Genomic DNA, 18,578 nt, shown 5'->3' on the forward strand with positions numbered 1-18,578 from the left:
GCCATGGCAATTTCAGCTCCCTTGAAACCATAATCCAAACTTGGGTTGCGACCACCAGAGAGATTTGAAGGCAAACCATTGTTGTAAAAATCATTTACAAGCTCAGAAAATTGGGCAAACATCAGTTTACCAATTGCTGCAATAGCCAAACGGGTGTTGTCCATGGAAACTCCGATTGGGGTCCCTTGGAAGTTGCCACCGTGAAGAGCTTTGTTTCTTGAAACATCAATCAAAGGATTGTCGTTCACTGAGTTAATCTCTCTCTCAATAGACTTGGTTGAGAATCTAATAACTTCTATCTGGGGTCCAAGCCACTGTGGTGATGTCCTAAGAGCATAGCGATCTTGCTTTGGCTTTTGAAGGGGGTCCATCTCGTGAAGCTTTTTTGCCTCTTTAACGTAAGAACTGCCATCCAAAATATGTTCCATTATGGCTGCAGCCTCAATTTGACCAGGATGGTGCTTCAACTTGTGAGTCAAGTGATCGGTGAACTCAGGCTTACCTTGCATCACTTCTGCAAAAATTGCTGACAAGACTTCAGCTAACACTGCTAGAATATTTGCCTCAAAAAGGACAGTAGAGGCCACACCGGAACCAACAGCGGTGCCATTAACAAGAGCAAGGCCTTCCTTAGGTTGCAACTCAAAGAAACTAGAGTTAATGTCAGCAACTTTGAAGGCTTCCTTTGCGGTAAGGGATTCTCCGTTAGGACCCACTGCCTTTGAGTTTGGCCTACCAGTAAGTAAACCGGCAATGTAAGATAAGGGAACAAGGTCACCGGATGCAGTGATTGTTCCACGCAATGGCAAACAAGGGGTGACATTGTTGTTAAGGAGCTTTGCCATGGCTTCCAAAATCTCAAATCTAATGCCAGAGTAACCTTGGAGAAGGGTGTTAATTCTAACAAGCAAGCCGGCTCTGGTTGACGAGTGAGGAAGAGTGTGGCAAGACTCTGTTCCGTGCCCAAATATGCCAGCGTTCAAAAACCTACACAAACAATAAAAGTTTCATGTCAATTAATTATTACACACTTATGGCGAAAAAATTAATTATGATTGTCCACCAAAATAGTTGTTCTACATTATTATTTTTTAACTAAATTTTTTACATGAGTTTTGCTTCAAAATGAACGAATAAAATATGTGAATTTTTAAGTTTTTTTTTTCTTTTTTTCTTTAAGAAAATTTAATTTTTAAATCTTAAAATATTTCAAAAAAAAAAAAAAACAAATAGACACAAACCAAATATAAAGAGTATAGGTACATATTCATATACCAATGTATATATACATATATATCTATATATATAATTAAGAAGTGTTCCATATGGGTGCACTCTTAATAACTATTACTTATGAATGGGTAAAATTAGAAAATTTTAAATTTTTATACTTAATTTTTCTATCTAATTAAAAAAAAAATTTCATTTTCATATCATATGGGCTGAGATTGTTCCATCGGTAAAAGAAATTTAAAAAAAAAAGTTTTTTAACAAGAAAAATAAGAAAAGAAAAAGTTGAGTTTGAGTTAAATATTTTTGTATGAACATATTTTTGATAGAGTGTAAAAAGAAATATTTTTTGATATTTTTTTAATTAAGTAATTAAATTAAGCATATATATTCAAATTTGTGATTTCATTATTCGTTATTACATCAAAATTCGATGGTGTTTGATATTTTTAAAATTAATATTTATAGTTAAATTTATTTAGTAACCATTCATCATTAAGAAGTATTCCATATATATATATGTATATGCTTAATTTAACAACTTAATTAAAAAATATCAAACGAACTAATACTCAACCCAAAACCAAACGAACCAATCAAACCAAGAACCCAAGACTCAACCTAGAACCAATCGAACGAAGACTCTCAAACAAGAAAAAGACTTAAAACATCAAACAAACACAAACCGGACTCAATCACACCATGTCACAAGAGACAAAACTTGCAGATGGAGGTTGTTGTTGATCGGCGACGCCGGCCGACGAGCGAAGGACAAATATAAACTTTTTAATTATTCGTTATCAAAATATTATGGGTTTTTATCCCCCGGATAATATTAACTATTATGTTACCTTATTAATATATAAATATACATGACAAATTCCTATACCTATATTTATATTATATATATGACCCCTGTCCCACTCGCCACTCGGTACTGAGTCAACTCAGCCAAGTCCAATCACCAAAAAAAAAAAAAAAAAGAAGAAGAAAACATGCGAAAAGTAGACTGAGTGGATTTACCTTATTAACTCCTTCTGAAGGGCACCGCCATTTTTGGTTCTCCTGTGGGAGGTGGCACCGAACCCGGTGGTGACACCATAGCTGTCGGTACCTTTGTTCATACTCTCCATAACCCAGTCACTACTAGCTTTAACACCCGCCCTGGAAGACTCAGACAGCTCCACCTTCACCCCATCGGCGGCGGCGATGGCAGCCACCTGAGATATCGTCAAAGTCTCACCACCTAGCCTGACTACCGGTTTTCGGTATTCAGCAACCATTCTCTTGACCTCGTCCAAGTGACTCCCACTCATCGACTCAGCTGCCAAACCCCAGTTGAGGGGATCACCTTTCACACAGAAACTCTCCAACGACACGTCGTTTTTCTGCTCCATATCAATATTTGTATTTGTGTATAGTAGTTCTATAAGTAATACAAAAACAAGAACTAGCTATGTAAATAATGCTATATGATAAAGTAATATATGAAACGGGATTTCGTTTCTGAAGCGTAAAGAGATGGTATGAGGGTGTTATATAGGTTTTGAAGAATGAGGATTTGAAGAGAGAAAGTGGGGTTGTCAAAGTTGATGGCTGAAGGAGACAGAGAGAGAGAAAGAGGTGGTAGGTGATTAAAAGTTGGTAAGCCTTACAAGAGAGGAGAGCTGATTAAAAGAGCACCAAATGAAGAAGGGAGTTGGTTGAAATGAATTGTGGACGTTGGATCTTCACTGGAGTTAATCAAAAGGTCGAGATTAGTCTACATTGTTAGTAGACTTTAGAAATAAAAAGTTTTTAGTCGTTGGTGGGTGGTCGCGTGGGCATATGTTGTAGTAGGAAAATGTTGATTTTTTTTTTTTAATATTTAAATATATCTTAATTTTTGAGGATTTTTTTTTTTTATTTTTAAAAAAAAAAAAATAAAACTTTTTAGGTTTTAATATGTATTATTATTACTTTATATTTTATAATCTAACCATTCACAAATTGTAGATTAAAGGCTAAGCCATTAATTATCATTCGTATTGGATTCTACGTGCCATCATTTCATGAGGCCCTCACATACAAAAACTAACAAAGTTTTATATCAATAAAAATGATAGGAAAATTTAATTCTCTTAAAAAGTATATACCCATATATTATTATTCGTTTTAGTATTTAAAATAATTTTTTAGTTAATTTTTTTTTTCATAATCATATAAATTATAGCTATTTAAGAAATTCTGGAAAATTTTAAAAAATTTGAAAAAAATCTAATACACCAAAAACTGCATTCAAATATTATATTACACGCGTTACTATTTTATTTTATACGCATGTAAAATAGACTGTTTGAAAATTATTTTCTATATTGTAAATTATTTCAAATTTCTCAAAATTTTATATGATATCTTAAATAGCTATAACGTATATGAATATAAAAAAAATTAAACTAAAAATTATTTTTAGATGCCGAAACAAATACATCAATATATCTATTTTAAGAGGGTCCATGAATTACCCAAAATAATATTGTGGTGGATGGTGATACTGTTAATTTAGCGATTTTACCCTTCTACTTGTAAAAAGGAAGTTTAAGTTCGAATTCCACTTTTTTACCTTAAAAATATAAAATAAACAAATAAAAGAATTGTGTTTTTTTTTTTAATTATTTAAATCAAAATGTCACTAACTTTCACATATATTTAACAAAGAAATAAAAGATAATTTAACAGATTGTTGTATTTTTAGCATAATATATCCAAAAAAAAAATGTTAATTTTAACAAATGTGCAATTTACAAATATGTAAAATTATATCTTTACATAGTGCATAGGCACTTCTTTCACTTTGACCAGTTGTTCATAGTTATATTTAAATGACAGTGTAAAACACTAAAACAAAACAGGAACACGTGAAAGTAAGAATAAATCCCCATTCTCCATTACAAAAAAGAATAAATCCCCATTTTTGTTCCAAAAAAAAAAAAAGTATAAATAAAATCCCCATTTGATGAGAACAACAGTTTCCATTTTCACAAAAACATACTTCAGCAATAAGAACAAAGTATTTTTCTTTTGCAATAAAAAAAATATAAAAAATCTTCATTTATGAGTAAGAATATTTCCAAAAAAAGAAAATATTATCTATGCTTCTTGTGAGGAATCTTCTGCAAGAGAATTTACATTGTCATGCAATGTTTTGAAATATAAAATTCTAAAAAGCTTTTTTTTTTTTTTTTTGAAAACCTGTAACTTTCATTAAAAGAGAAATGAAGAACAAGTTACAGTACAAGCAGGTGGAAGAGAATCATTCCACACTAATTTCTTATCAAGCCCCAAAGTTTTTTTTTTTTACAATACAATAAGTATCAATATTATTTGTAATATCCCAAAAAATTTTATTGATATTTATTTGGCCATATTTTATTAAATATGTAATTATGTGGATATTAGAGTAAGATTACAATCTTACTTAAGCTAATTACGAGTTAATTAGTAGAATTTGAGTAAATGAATAAATAAAGCGTAATTTATTAATTATGAAGATTTTATTAGAATATGAGAGTATCGTGGATACTATTTTTGAAATAAAATATCTTCGGGTTCGGCGATCGTGCGAATTTGGCGGAATGGTTGGATATGTCATGATAATGAATTATGGATTAGAATGGGAATTATATCGGACTAGTTTAAAATTCTAAGTTGTCGGTTTTGTGGAATAGTTAGAAATGACCAAAATACCCCTATGTTCTGTTTTGGCTTAGGTGTGTATTGAGGGTAAAATGGTAATTTTGTTAAGTTTAATTCTTTGTTTTATTTAATGCTTTAGTATTATCCTAAGCTGAAGTTTTATTTTAGCTAATACATTAAGTTTATTAAATAAGTTTAGAATGGAAAAGAATGAAATCAAAACCTATCTCTCTCTCTTCTCTTTTCGGCTCAAGAACCCAGCAGAAAACCAGGGAAAAGCTTAGCTCACTTCATCAATTTTCTAGTAAAATCTTCAACCCTAGGAGCTAATCAAGTTGTCGTAAGTGTTCTTCATGTGTTCTTGATGATTTCTTAGGTTTTGGGTTTGATATTAGTTGGGGTTTTGGTGACTTCGAGATTAAGGTATTAAACTGAGATTAGAACAAGTTTCTAGGCTTAGATTGGAGTTTGTTTATGCTTGATTTGGTTAGAATCAAAGCTGTTAGTGTTGAGTTAATGGAATTTTAGGGTTTTTAAGTTTAAACTTTAAGTGATTATGCTATTTTGATTAAATGGATAAATTGTTGTGAATTGATGGTTGGATTATGTTGTGTTGGTGATATTGGATTGATCTGGAGGTGTTGGGCAGGTGTGGTTCTGATTTGGTTTGAGTTTGGGGACAAAACTCTAGGCTACTGCCTTGCCAGAACCGGTCAACCGATTGGTTCTAGTGTATCAGAACCGGTCGACCGATTGCCATCAGGGGTGAGTTTTCAATTTTTTTTCTCCAGGCTGGTTTTAGGGCTCGAGGTGGTTTTCGGTGTTTAATTTGGAATGTTTAGAAGTTGTAAAGCCTAACCTAGAACTATTGAAGATAAGGATTCTCCGGTTTTAGGAATTAAGTTTATTCCGGAGATTTTGATTAAAGTATTTATTGAGTGTTGTTGTCGTGACATAGGACCCGGGATTGTCAAGCTTTGATTCTATTTAGACGGGATGCATGCAAAACTTCTGGACTGAGGTAAGAAAAGTATTAAATACTGTATAAGGTTAATATTATGATGGTTACAGTATCGATTAAGATTGGAATTTCGGTATATGTTGTTGTGATTTAATCTTAATCGAGGTTAACATTATGTATTGGTTGTGGCTCGATTATGATCGATGGAAATAATAGGAAACGATTATCATCGTTGTGACTCGATTATGATCGAGGGAAATGATAGGAAACGATTATCATCGTTGAGACTCGATTATAATCGAGGGTAATGATATGAACCGATTATTATCGTTGTGACTCGATTATGATCGAGTAAAAGATACGGTCATTACCGTTATGAGTAATTACTCCTGAAATCGCGGATAGGTTTCTTACTTATCGTTTGCTGTATCGGACAACGATAGTGACATAAGTAGCTTGTGGTTAACGAGTGGTGTAACGCCCTAATGCTAAGGCACGCTACAGTGCTTTTTCAATTATTGTGCAATCTTTGCTAATCAAAGAAATTTCTCGAAAAACGTGTCAAATTAAAACTTTTGCATTAAATACTAAACTTTGTAATATAATAAAATATTTACAAGTGCCGAAATCCCGTTTTAAACTTTGTAAAATTTACTTTTCAAGCTGTACATTCCAAAATACACAAATTTACAGGTCGCACAACGACTTTCAAAATACAACTCCCAGGTGTCCCGAGACCGAACACTCCAGGTCGCGCCGCTTAACATGTACAATCTCACCCGAGCTCAGGTTCACTCCTGTTCAGCCTTCGCCTTTCCTTTACCTACACATGGAAGCAGAAACTGTGAGTCAACAGACTCAGTAAGAAATGTATATAACATATCATATAATTTCCGACCTGTAAATAGGCGCCCATACACCTATTTACAGAGCTTAATAGATGAGTATGAACGTTCAACACTAGGATACAACCACTATACCACATACACATCGTACCTCACTGTACGAGTGTTGGTAGGGTTTACCCCGAACACTGAGTAACACTGAGTGATGTACCACACACCTTAGCATTTTCCCGTGCCCGTGTTGGTATCACTGTATCGTACTCACAATGACAATAATCACTATACCAATGCACTCTGTAACTTATTCATACAAGTGTTGGTAGTGCAAAACATAATTTAAGCATGCATATACAAACACATATACACACATTCAGATAATCACATCATACATTATACCCAGTTCTTACCTATTTTCCGAATTCAAGTGTGCTGGCCGACCTTAACGGAATTCTCGTGCTAGATGGATGCGCTACTCACATATTGAAACCGGGTAAGTCACATGATTAAAACCCTAATCCCGGGAAATCCAAAACCAAAACCCTAGGTTCTGCTATGCTCTTAAAGGGTTATTCTAATTCTGGAAATGGGGAAACACCCAACCGAGGCAACGAAATGGCAAAAATTGAGAAAATGAAAGGCTCGGGGAACCCTGCCAAAACCAGCTAGCCGCTTTTTGTGGCACTGCAAACCGGCTAGCCGGTTTGCACCAGTATTCCCCAAACTTTTCATTTGTTGCTCAATCTTCCACCAATTGCCATGAAACCTTCCAGAGCACCTATTCAATGCATAAACAATAAAATCCAGGCAGTATTTCACAGAACAAAACAACAAATCTCAACTTGCCATTAAAGCTCAAAGCTTTGAACTCTAAACTTAAAATTGCATAAAACCATCAACACCAATTAAAACCAGCAGCTAGGACTTAGAATCAACTCAACAAGACCCTAAAATTCGAACCCTAGGCAATTCAAACCTTAACAGCCCCTAATTTACAATTTCACATATTCAAACCAAAGGAAAAGCTTAAAATCACATCTTCAAAAGTTCTAGGGCTTTACCTTAGATGAAACCCCCTTGAATTCTAGCTAAATCCCAGAAAAACAAGATGAACAAGTTGATCCTTGCCCCGGTTTGCTTCAGCCGAAGGAAAGAGAGAGAGAGTTCAAGAATAATACAATTTTCCAATTTTTCTTCTTTTCTTAATTTTCCACAAATGAAAAGAGTTTTTCCAATAACTCTTTGCTGAAAATAAACCTAGGTTAGGTGTCAAACACATAGGCAGCCACCTATTCTCTATTTGTCCAAATGACAAAAATGCCCTTTAAGGTATAACTTAGGTATTTCTAAAGCTAGGGGTAAAATAGTCAAATTCCATAACCCCGCTCAACCCCGATAATTTATTTCCTCTAAAATATTTCCCACTATGAAATAAGGTTCTAAACTTACCCATGTGATCAATCCAGCCATCCATCGCATTTTCCGTTGTCGCCGAGCAAAAATTACAAAAATAACATATTACACATATAAGCTAAATAATACCCCTAGAGTTTAATAAAATCTCCGGAATTGAGAACTTATAACTCTAATATTTATTTCTAAATATTGGGGTCCACAATTAAATTAATTCACAAATAATAATAAAATAATAAAAATTAGTGCTAATTGCCTTTACTAATAAAAAATTACTAGAGCGGTCATTACAAGTGGTAAGGGTACTTTATAAAGCACCAGGATTGTCTGATTACAAAGTTGTGAAATGACTTAAGCATGTTATAATGTGATGAGTTGTAACTGGATATATCTTTGTTATTGTAATATCAAGATTAAAATAATATTTAATTTTTTTTTGGGATATTAATGGTGCGAGGATAATTATCTCATTTATTTGTGTTGTTAGTGAGTAGAGACTATTGATTTGAGTAGTTGAACCAATTTTCTAAAGAGAGTTAAAGTTGTATTAACTACGAAAGTAAAATATTATGGTATTTTCATAAGTACGTAATCGTTTAATTAAAGCCCGATATGAAAGTCCATTAGGTTTTCTTTATAATATATTTATTTGATTTAAATATGGTATGAGTGGTATCAAATAATATTATTATTTAATTAATGTGAGAAAATTCGTAAGTTTAGAGAAATTCGCAGGTTTAGAAACTATTTTACTAAAATAATCATATCTGAAGTCTTATAACTCCGATTGAGGTGATTCAAGTGGCATTGGAAAGATAATTCAAAGATCTATAAATTTTGTAGAAATAGCTGTATCATAATTCGTAATTTTTCTAGGTCAAAACTAAGCCCTAAAGTTACGAGATTGAGAGCTTACAATTTAAATTTAAAAGTTAGATATTTGTTTATTTAATAATTTATCATATTATTATTGTTATAATGTTAATATTATTATTATTCATAAAACTAAACCTAATAAGAGTATAGGTTTCCTTCCACACTAAAATTATATCGTTCTATTCTTCCCACCCATCTGAGCAGACTAACCCTAAAATTTTCAAGTCTATCTTTCCATTACATCCTTAGCCAAATCTATACCACTCTTCACTCTCATCTTTGATCACCATCATCTTATGTCTATCGATCCAAGCAGCTTGATGTATTTGAGGTAAGAAACTCTACATTTACTAATTTACTGATCACAATAGGAGAATATTCGTAGGTCTCATTTTCTTATTTTTTAGAATGGAACATGTCTCAGTAAAACTGTCATATCTCTTTAAATACTCATCCGATTCTTGCAATCTTGGTGTCTATAGAAAGCTTATTGAATTTCCCATAATTCTTATGAAGAAAGGTTTTACTGAATCGAAATTTATCTTTGTCAAAAAATTAGAATTTATACGCTGTTTGTTGTAAATCGTTTTTCATATTTTCTATATAAGTTGTCTCAGTAAAATCTGAATATCGCTTTGAATAATGATCCGATTCTAGCGATCTTTGTACCGTTGAAAATATAATTCAATTTTCTAAATATTTTATGAAGAAACTATTCACCAATTATTCATTATTCTAAGTCAAAAATTATTGTTTTATTGCTGTAGTTTGAAATCCATTTGTTTCAAGATTTCTAAAAAAAACTGTTTCGGTATAATATCTATATCTCTTACGTTATAACTCCGATTTTAAAGATTTTAGTGTTATTAGAAAGAGAATTCTATTTTCTAAAACGTTTATGAAGTGAGTATTTTCTGATTTGGAATATTTCAGTATCAAAACTTTGTATTTCCGATGTCTCCTGTGATTCGTTACTCCATATTTCTTCTCAGAAATAGTTTCAGTAAAACTATCATAACTCCCTCAGTTATAATCCATTTTTAATGATCTATATACCGTTAGAAAGATAATTGAATTTCCTATAATTTTTATGAAGGAAACTTTCAATAAATTTGTGTAGTTATTGGTCAAAAATAGTGTTCTTTCTGTTGTACTGTAAGAGTGCGGATTTTAATGTTAGGGCCTTGACCCATGTGTTGTTATAGGTAGTTTTGACGAGATAACAAGTCTTAAGTAGCGGGATTTGAGGTAAGGAAATTATATAGTTTTGTATGTGTTTATCTGCATAAATTTAAATTCTTTATGTATTGAAATATGATTTATGACTTGTTATTATGAATATGTATATGGTACTGAGAATGTGTGATATGGACACAATATGAGTTTGCGAATTGATACATTGATTATGGCTGTATGACTTGTATATGTTGTATGTTGTATGATGTATTTGTATGTTGTATGTTGTATGATGTATTTGTATGTTGTATGTTGTATGCTAACGTCTCAGGTAAAGTGGGGGACCATGGTGGGGTATGATACGGGATAAGGCCGTTGAATGTAGAGATACCCTACCCTGCATTTTACTGAGTCGTGTATGAGATTATTACGGTGGGTATGATACAGTGATGTTACTGTTGAATATAGAGATACCCTATCCTATAACAATGGTAGGGCTGCATAGGCCCATGTTATTATATGGGTAGATTAGGCCCAGGATATTGTAGGGTCAGGCTAGGCCCGGGTTATGTAAGTAATGGCTATGATATGCCAATATTATGATAATGACATTATTATTTATAATATTGATAAGATTATGTTATGAGTATGATACTGGAGTTATGATCTCTGTATATGTGTACGGTGTGAACAAATAGTATAGACCTATATGATGAAGGTTTCCATATGTACAGTTATTTGGTTATAGTTATAAAAGAGCATGTAGGATATTGCTAAAACTTAATAAATACATTAATGGTAGTATGTGTGATATTATATGGTATTGTTTGATAAGCATTTTCTTACTGAGCTTTTAGCTCACCCCCTTACTTTCCCCCTACAGGTATTTGACAGGGAAGTATGTATAGTGAGCAGGGTCAGTTCTGGTACGTATACTGTGAGTGGCTACAAACGGGCAAACGATCTAGGACGCCTGTGGTTCCTGTTTTATTTTTAAGCATTTGATAAATCTAAACACAATGGAAATGTATTATTTAAAATTATTTACTTACTGTATCTTGTTTTTTTTTTTTCAAATGAAGGATCCTTCTCTGTTGCATTTTGATTTTTTTTTAAAATCCACTGTTGTATTTAATTTTTTTTTTCTTTTCATCTTTTCAAATTATGCATGAAAATAGTATTTTTGTAAAATAAGGAAAAATATTGGGGCGTCATAGTTGGTATCAAAGCCGATCGTCCGTTAGCCCGAAAGATACTCACGGTATACATACAGAAGACTGAAAAAAGATCCATCTCAGTATTATGTAAGTGTTAGTTTTAATTTTCTTGGTATTGCCATTAATAGTCTTGTTGGAAATTATTTTACCAGGATCTTAGATCTACTCACAAGTATGTTTATTAACATCCTAAATAAGAACTTTCTAAAACGATAAATTAAACACATATAAAGTTTAAGAAACCTTACATTGGGTGCAGCGGAATAATATGACTCCTTCCGTTCAGATATCTAGCCCTTGATTCCTTTCTGTAGCAGAGCATTATCAATATCTGAACCTGGATCTCTTTCTCTGAATCCTTGATGCTGAATCTCCTTTGCTGATGATCTTTCTTCACGATCTTCCTCACTATGATTGAGGTATCACTTGATGTGTGTGGGCACTACTCATACACTAAGAAATTTTGAAATTTAAAGGAAGAAGAAAGAATAAGTGGTAGCTAAAGATAGGGAGAGAGAAGGCTCAGTTTTTCTGATTCAGAAAGTGTCAGAAGAAAAGTCTCTTTTTCTGAAGCCTTCACTATCTATTTATAGCATTCCACTAGGGTTAGGTTTGAATTATATGGCATTAAAATAATGAAAAAATCAATTTAAAAAAGCTACAAAGGTGGCCGGCCAAGCATAAGTGGATTGGGCCTTGGGTTTTGCAATTTTGCAATTTTACCACCTTTTGTATCTGATTTTCTCAAAAATGCCAATTTCCTAATTCAATCATTTAAATGCCAATTCTAACTATTTAATAAGTATAAATAATTATTAGATAATATTGTCATTTATCATATTTATTAATTGAACCATACAAAGTATCATAATTAACAAATATGCCCCTATAAACTCTTTCTTTACAATTTCGCCCTTCCTCAGTGAAAAATTTCACAAATAGACATAGTCTAATTTGAGAATTATAATTGATTAATCAAAACCAATTACATGAGTCTTACAAGCAATATTATCTCAACTAGTGGGGGGACCATGGGTCTATATAACCGAGCTTCCAATAAGTAGATCAAGAATTTAGCACTAAAATTCACTAACTTATTAATTCTTCGTTGAATCCACGCATAGAACTTAGAATTGCACTCTCAGTATATAGAATGCTCTATATGTTCCACCATATAGACACATCATTAGTTATCCATTGTTATAATCCTAATGTGATCAATGATCCTCTATATGAATGATCTACACTGTAAAGGGATTAAATTACCGTTACACCCTACAATGTATTTATTCCTTAAAACACTTGACCTCGTATAAATGATATTTCAGCTTATGTGAAATGAGTACTCCACCATTTATGTTCGTTTGGTCAAGCTCGAAGGAGATCATCCTTTGCTTACTATTCGCCAGATAGAAGCTATAGATTCCATGTTTATGCTAGCGCTCCCACTCAATTGGACTACCGTGTTCCCAAAATGTACGTATCACCCTGACCTAAAAGTAGGCTTAACTAACAAATCAAAGAACACGAATAGCCTCTCGAGATTGAGCCTAATCATATCAGGATTAAGATCATTTGATCTAGGATCAACTAGGCGATATTGACTTGAATAGATATTACGGTAAGTTTAATAAATCTAAGTCAAAGTTCAATATCGGTCCCTTCCGATGCATACTCCATGCATCCAACCTGAGCTTTACTTTAACCAATGCTCTGGAAAGAACATAGCACTTCTCCAAATGCAAGTAAACTCTGTTGTAGATTATCATATCAGTAAAATCCTATGTCTGATAAATCTAGGAAACTTTATTCACATAGTCATGTTTACTTTCCAATGTGTTGACGGCACAATAAACAGGATCAAGTATGTGAAAAGGGTTTCAGATGAATTTATACATTATGTACATATAATCATGAAATAAATCATGTGAACCATGCAACATTAAATGTTATTTCTGATCTATATTAATAAGTAAATCTGATTATATTGAAATGAGTTTTATTTAGGGCATAAAACCCAACAAACTCCCACTTGCACTAATATAAAACAAAAAGTGTGTTTCAAATAATCTCAACACCTTGATATACAAATCAAGTGTAGTAGTAGTAAACTCCTCGTAATAGGATCTGAAAGGTTGTATTAACCACAACCTTTTCTCCACCATTACTCTTCCTTTAATCACAAAATCATTGATAATGTGAAATTCCTCTCTATATGTCTACTCTCTTGGGATACTGGATTCTATATCTTTGGCAACTACTTTTGGTTAATCAGGAAATTAACACTAGTAGTTTAAGGCAATTTGGAATGATGCCAAAAATGTATAGAACTTTCCTTAGACTGAATAAGTACCTTTCCTGCAACTTTAACATTCAGTCTCTCTCTGGTAGACCTAGAGACTTCAGATAGGTTTTTACACTTCTCCAAAATCACTATTCCACCCCCAGAGTAACCACCATCTTATCAGAAAGATTTACTAGCACAAAGGCAAATTTTGAAATCTGATATGGTGTAGTCTAAGAGTTTTAAACACACCCTTATAGACTAACATATAGTTCCTCTTCTTAATCTTAGGATTTACTTGATTGTCTTCCAATGTTCTTCTCCTGGATTAATCTGATACCTACTCATTACTCCCACTCGACAGCAGGTGTCTGGTCTAAGGCATACAAAAGCATATCTAAGACCTCTCACTATTGATATAAGAAATTCTTTCATGGCTTTATCTTTTCTGGAATAGTTGAGACTTTTCCTTAGATAAATAAAATCTATACCTAAGAAGTTGTGAAGCTTCTATAGATTGCCATTAGAAAGAAAATGCTTCAGCATCTTACTAAAGTAAGTTGCTTGCATTAGAGTAAGTAATTACCAGGTATACCACAAGCCATAGGTTTAGATAAATTCAAACCTATAATACTAAGAACAGGAAGTCTGTTAAGTCCATTGAATAGACTTATAAACAAAAATTTCCTTTAATGTCCTTGTAATAGAAAACTTTAGGTTATTCCATGTGAATGGATTAAACCATAGTTCTATTGGCTTTCTTCTTAGTTTCTTATCTTGACAATCCATTACTTGTTTAAACTCACAATGGATTTTAATTACTAGTGTCTCCCAAGTCATAAGAAGGTGAGTTCCTAGAAACTCTCCCACTACGACAAGGTACCGTGAATTATGTCGAAGAAAACTAAATGGAATTAACCTCTTTGGTTGTGACAAGACAACAGAGGCAGTGGGATCATCATATATTATATAAGATGATAGAACACTTTTGGAATCAAGAATTAAATATCTCCTTTATTTGCTACTTGTTTTTCAGACTTAGTCATTATCTTAGAAAAGTAGTATTTGTTTGAACAAACACTTTCTTATTTATTGACAATGGGATGGTCCACCCCTAATCACTTAGAATAGCTAACAAACCATGGTTAACAGTTCTAGCTTTTCTTAAGATTTTGATTAGGTCATCCATGAGTCTAGTAATGATTTACATTAAGTATACAACCATTACATCATTCTGAAATTGTATTACCATAGAAGGAATTAGGCAACGACTAGTAACTAATCATCAATATGCAACTCGAAATTTCTGGGGAGGTAAGTTTGGATATAATTCAAAAATCAATTTAATGATCTTTGAACTGCATATCTACTAACTATTTCTCCACCCCTATCAGTTCGCAAGATCTTTAACCACTTACCTTAATGGTTTTAACCATTGCTAGAAATTAATGAAATTTTTCAAACATTTCAAATTTCTTTGCTAAAAGGTATAATCTAGAGTTATCGTTTTAAGAATACAACGAAAATCTCATGTCCACCCCTGAATGTACATCCATCTGCGAATGAGATGAACTACTTTCAGTGGATATAGGCATATTAACTCTTTGCAGAGATTGATCTTGTCAAATCCACTATGAACAAGATACAAATGCCATAGATTAAAAAAGAATGTGGTAGTCTCTTTTGATGACTTAGGTATAGTTACATCAAAGAGTTCTTAGAATAGTGCAAGTGGATCCTGGTCACAGACTACCTAACTCATATTCCATACAGTTTGAATCCATTAATAAAAGATGGATATTAAACACTTGACAAAGTGTAACTGTATTGTATCTGGAATTAGAAATATAAGAAAATTTCTGTTTGGATTCTAAAATTAAAGTCAAAGACTTAAATTCAACCAAATATAATGAGTAATTCTTTCTTGGACCACCACTACTATTTAAACTCTAAGTCAGATTTTCCCATACAAGTAGGAGATTTCTAAGATTGAGGATTTATATCAATTGGGAATAGAATTTCGGGATTATAATCATATGCGTCATATAAAATGACATGAAATGATTTATAGACCATTCATCCAATGATATGTTTTTAAAGCTAATTCGAAATGAATAAGCTAAGAGGAATTAGGATAATTTCGTTTAAAATAAGAATCCAACGATGCTTCGATTAGCGAAAGTCAAAGTAATCTTATTTATACAATCTTCTTGTTTCATATCGTAAAAATACTAGTCTAAGGTGTCATCAATTGATGAACAGCTAGATGTCGCATATACAATATTTATCTTTCGAGATCTAACACTATTATGAATGTCTAATGGTGAAAATCCACTAGGGATTTATCTCATTAGATAAACAAGCCAAGTTAGACCAACAATGAAGATTCGAAATTAAACTACAACTTAATAATAGAAAATAACATGGTTCAATATAAATTCATACACAATTCGGAAATTATAAACATATAGCAAGTAGGAATGACAGGTGAAAATACTAAAACTTACAATCCTAAATAATTTCCAAGGTTTTCAACAAACTGATATCAGTGTCCCGTTTAGGCGAGAGTCAAAGCTACCATTCATTGAATAGAGTTGTCAGCTCGTCTAAAATGTTAAACATTCTAGCAACCTTTTATTCGATCAAGATTGGAATTCAGCGTTGTCCCGTTTAGGCGAGAGTCAAGGCAATTCTATCTTATGAGCTTCCACCATTGTTTCATAATTTGCAAGTCAGGTATGGTCGCCACCATTAGGGTGATTCATACCATACAAAACACTTACAAACTACTTATCATGCGAGGTTAAACGGTGCGAAATTGCTAATGAACGTTCCTCCATTAGGGAGGATTACTCACTAAAACAAACGCGGTGTAAAACCCACAATGGAGATCGAATGTCTCTATAATAAAGCTCATTATTTAAAAAGAGTTGTATTTTCTTTGATTCTCTTTATTTATTCTATTTATTTTAAATATATATTTATTTAATTAAAATTTCCAATTTAGAATGAAAAATTCTAAATTTAAATTTTAATTTAATATTTATAAATTTTACTTAGATGGATATGAAAATAACATGAATTATTTCCATCTTAGTAATAATTTCCAATAAATATTTAGAAAAATATTCAATTTAAGTTGTTACAAAATTAATTTAAATTAATTTACAACTCAAATTTAATTTTCTATAAATATATATTGCATTTCGAAAAATTAAAGTATATAAGAATACAATTTTCGAAAAATGCATATTAAAATAAAAAATAAATCCTTAAAAAATTATTCTAATTTAATGTTGGCCCAAAATTAATTAATAAAATTAATTTACAACAAAAAATATAATTTTCCTATTTAATTAAATATATAAGTAAAATTTCAAATATTTAAGTATGATGATGAAAATCAACTTAAATATTAATTTTCTATTTAATTAAATACACTAGAAAAATACTTCAAGCAAAAATATCATCTATCTAGATTTTCCTTTGACTAATTAATTCAATTTCTAATAATATACTTTAATTCAATTTATTTTTAATTAATCAATAAATGAAAAAATCATTGATTTAAGTTAATCCAAGAATTAATTAAAATAAATAATTAATTTACAACTTAATCTATTTTTCAAGATAAAATTCGAAATTCTAGCATTTAAGAAATGCAATTTCGAAAATTGATTAATAAAATAAAGAAAAAATATTTTGAAAATTATTTAAATTTAGTTGAAAAAATAAATTTCAACTAAAAATAATTTTCTATTTAATTAAATGTCATGAAAAAGAAAAATTTAAGTATGATGATAAAAATCAACTTAGATATTTAATTTTCAAATTAATTAAATGTATTAAATTCAAGAAATAAATAATTAAGTGTAGAGAAGGCTTAATTATTAATCTCTAGTTTAATACTAGGAAAAATATACTTAAAATAAATTGTACCAAAATTAATTAAATAATTAATTTCACAATTTATAATATTTTCCTATTTAATATTAGAAATAATAAGTAGTCTAGAAATAACTATCTAGAAAATATCTTATTTGACTAAATATCTTTTCCACAAAATTTGAAAAAAAATATCTAATTTAGGTTGTATTAGAAAAAATCTAGAACTTAAATATTTTTCAAATTTAAATTTAATTAAATATCAAAAATTAAGTTGTAACCACTTAATTCAAAAATATTCCATTTTAAGTTAACATTCGAAAAGATATTAACTTAAAAAATATCTAAAGAATCTTAATAACCAATGCCTAAAATTCCTCAACTTAATTTTGAAATTTAAAATTCAAAAGATATTCAGATTTAAGTTGGTTAGTTGTAGATAACTAAATATCAACTTAAATAAGAATATTTAATGAAAAAATTTAAATTAAGCTCCAGAAAGAATCTAGATGGTTATAATTCTATATTTAATTAAATACAAGAAAATACATATAGTTTAGCTTAGAATAAAAAATTCTTTAAACTATAATTTTCTTAAATTAATTTCAAAATAAATGAAATTAATTATGTTGCTAATCAATTTTATTAGGTTAAACTAGTGTAATTAACCTAGTACAGTTGTTCGAATCAGGCAAATGGGCCTTCACAATTGGGGTGGTTTGTGTGAGGGGGTGCTGGGTTCAGTATGTCGTACCCACTTCTATGGCTCCCAACTCTCACACAAGGCCCAAAAGAGAGGAATTTAACCTTAATAAGAACAACTGTTATTAATTGAATAAGCCCAATAACTAAATGGGCCTAAATAAATTCTATCAAGAACTATGATAATTTATTTTAGCAACAACAACCTATATGTATCTATAATCAAATTAAACACATAGGCTCACACAGGCACACTTTGGATGGGTCCTATCATGTTGCTAGGTCATACACAGATGAAAGAAGATTGTAAATATACC

At 31.3% G+C, this 18,578-nt stretch overlaps 1 protein-coding gene across 1 annotated transcript in view; it reads right to left on the reverse strand.

Annotated features, from left to right (window-relative positions):
• LOC115709282 (phenylalanine ammonia-lyase) overlaps positions 1 to 3,211 on the reverse strand; it is a 4,191-nt gene extending 980 nt beyond the window's left edge. The window contains exons 1-2 of the mRNA XM_030637350.2: positions 2,254 to 3,211; positions 1 to 987 (exon numbers count right to left, since the gene is read on the reverse strand). The exon at positions 1 to 987 is cut by the window's left edge and continues 980 nt beyond it. Coding sequence (XP_030493210.2) covers positions 1 to 987; positions 2,254 to 2,627 — 1,361 coding nt within the window. The 5' untranslated portion in view covers positions 2,628 to 3,211. The remainder of the gene's footprint in view (positions 988 to 2,253) is intronic.
• Between the last annotated feature and the right edge of the window lie 15,367 nt (positions 3,212 to 18,578).

The sequence above is a fragment of the Cannabis sativa genome, chromosome 3, assembly GCF_029168945.1.
Source record: "Cannabis sativa cultivar Pink pepper isolate KNU-18-1 chromosome 3, ASM2916894v1, whole genome shotgun sequence".
NCBI lineage: Eukaryota > Viridiplantae > Streptophyta > Magnoliopsida > Rosales > Cannabaceae > Cannabis > Cannabis sativa.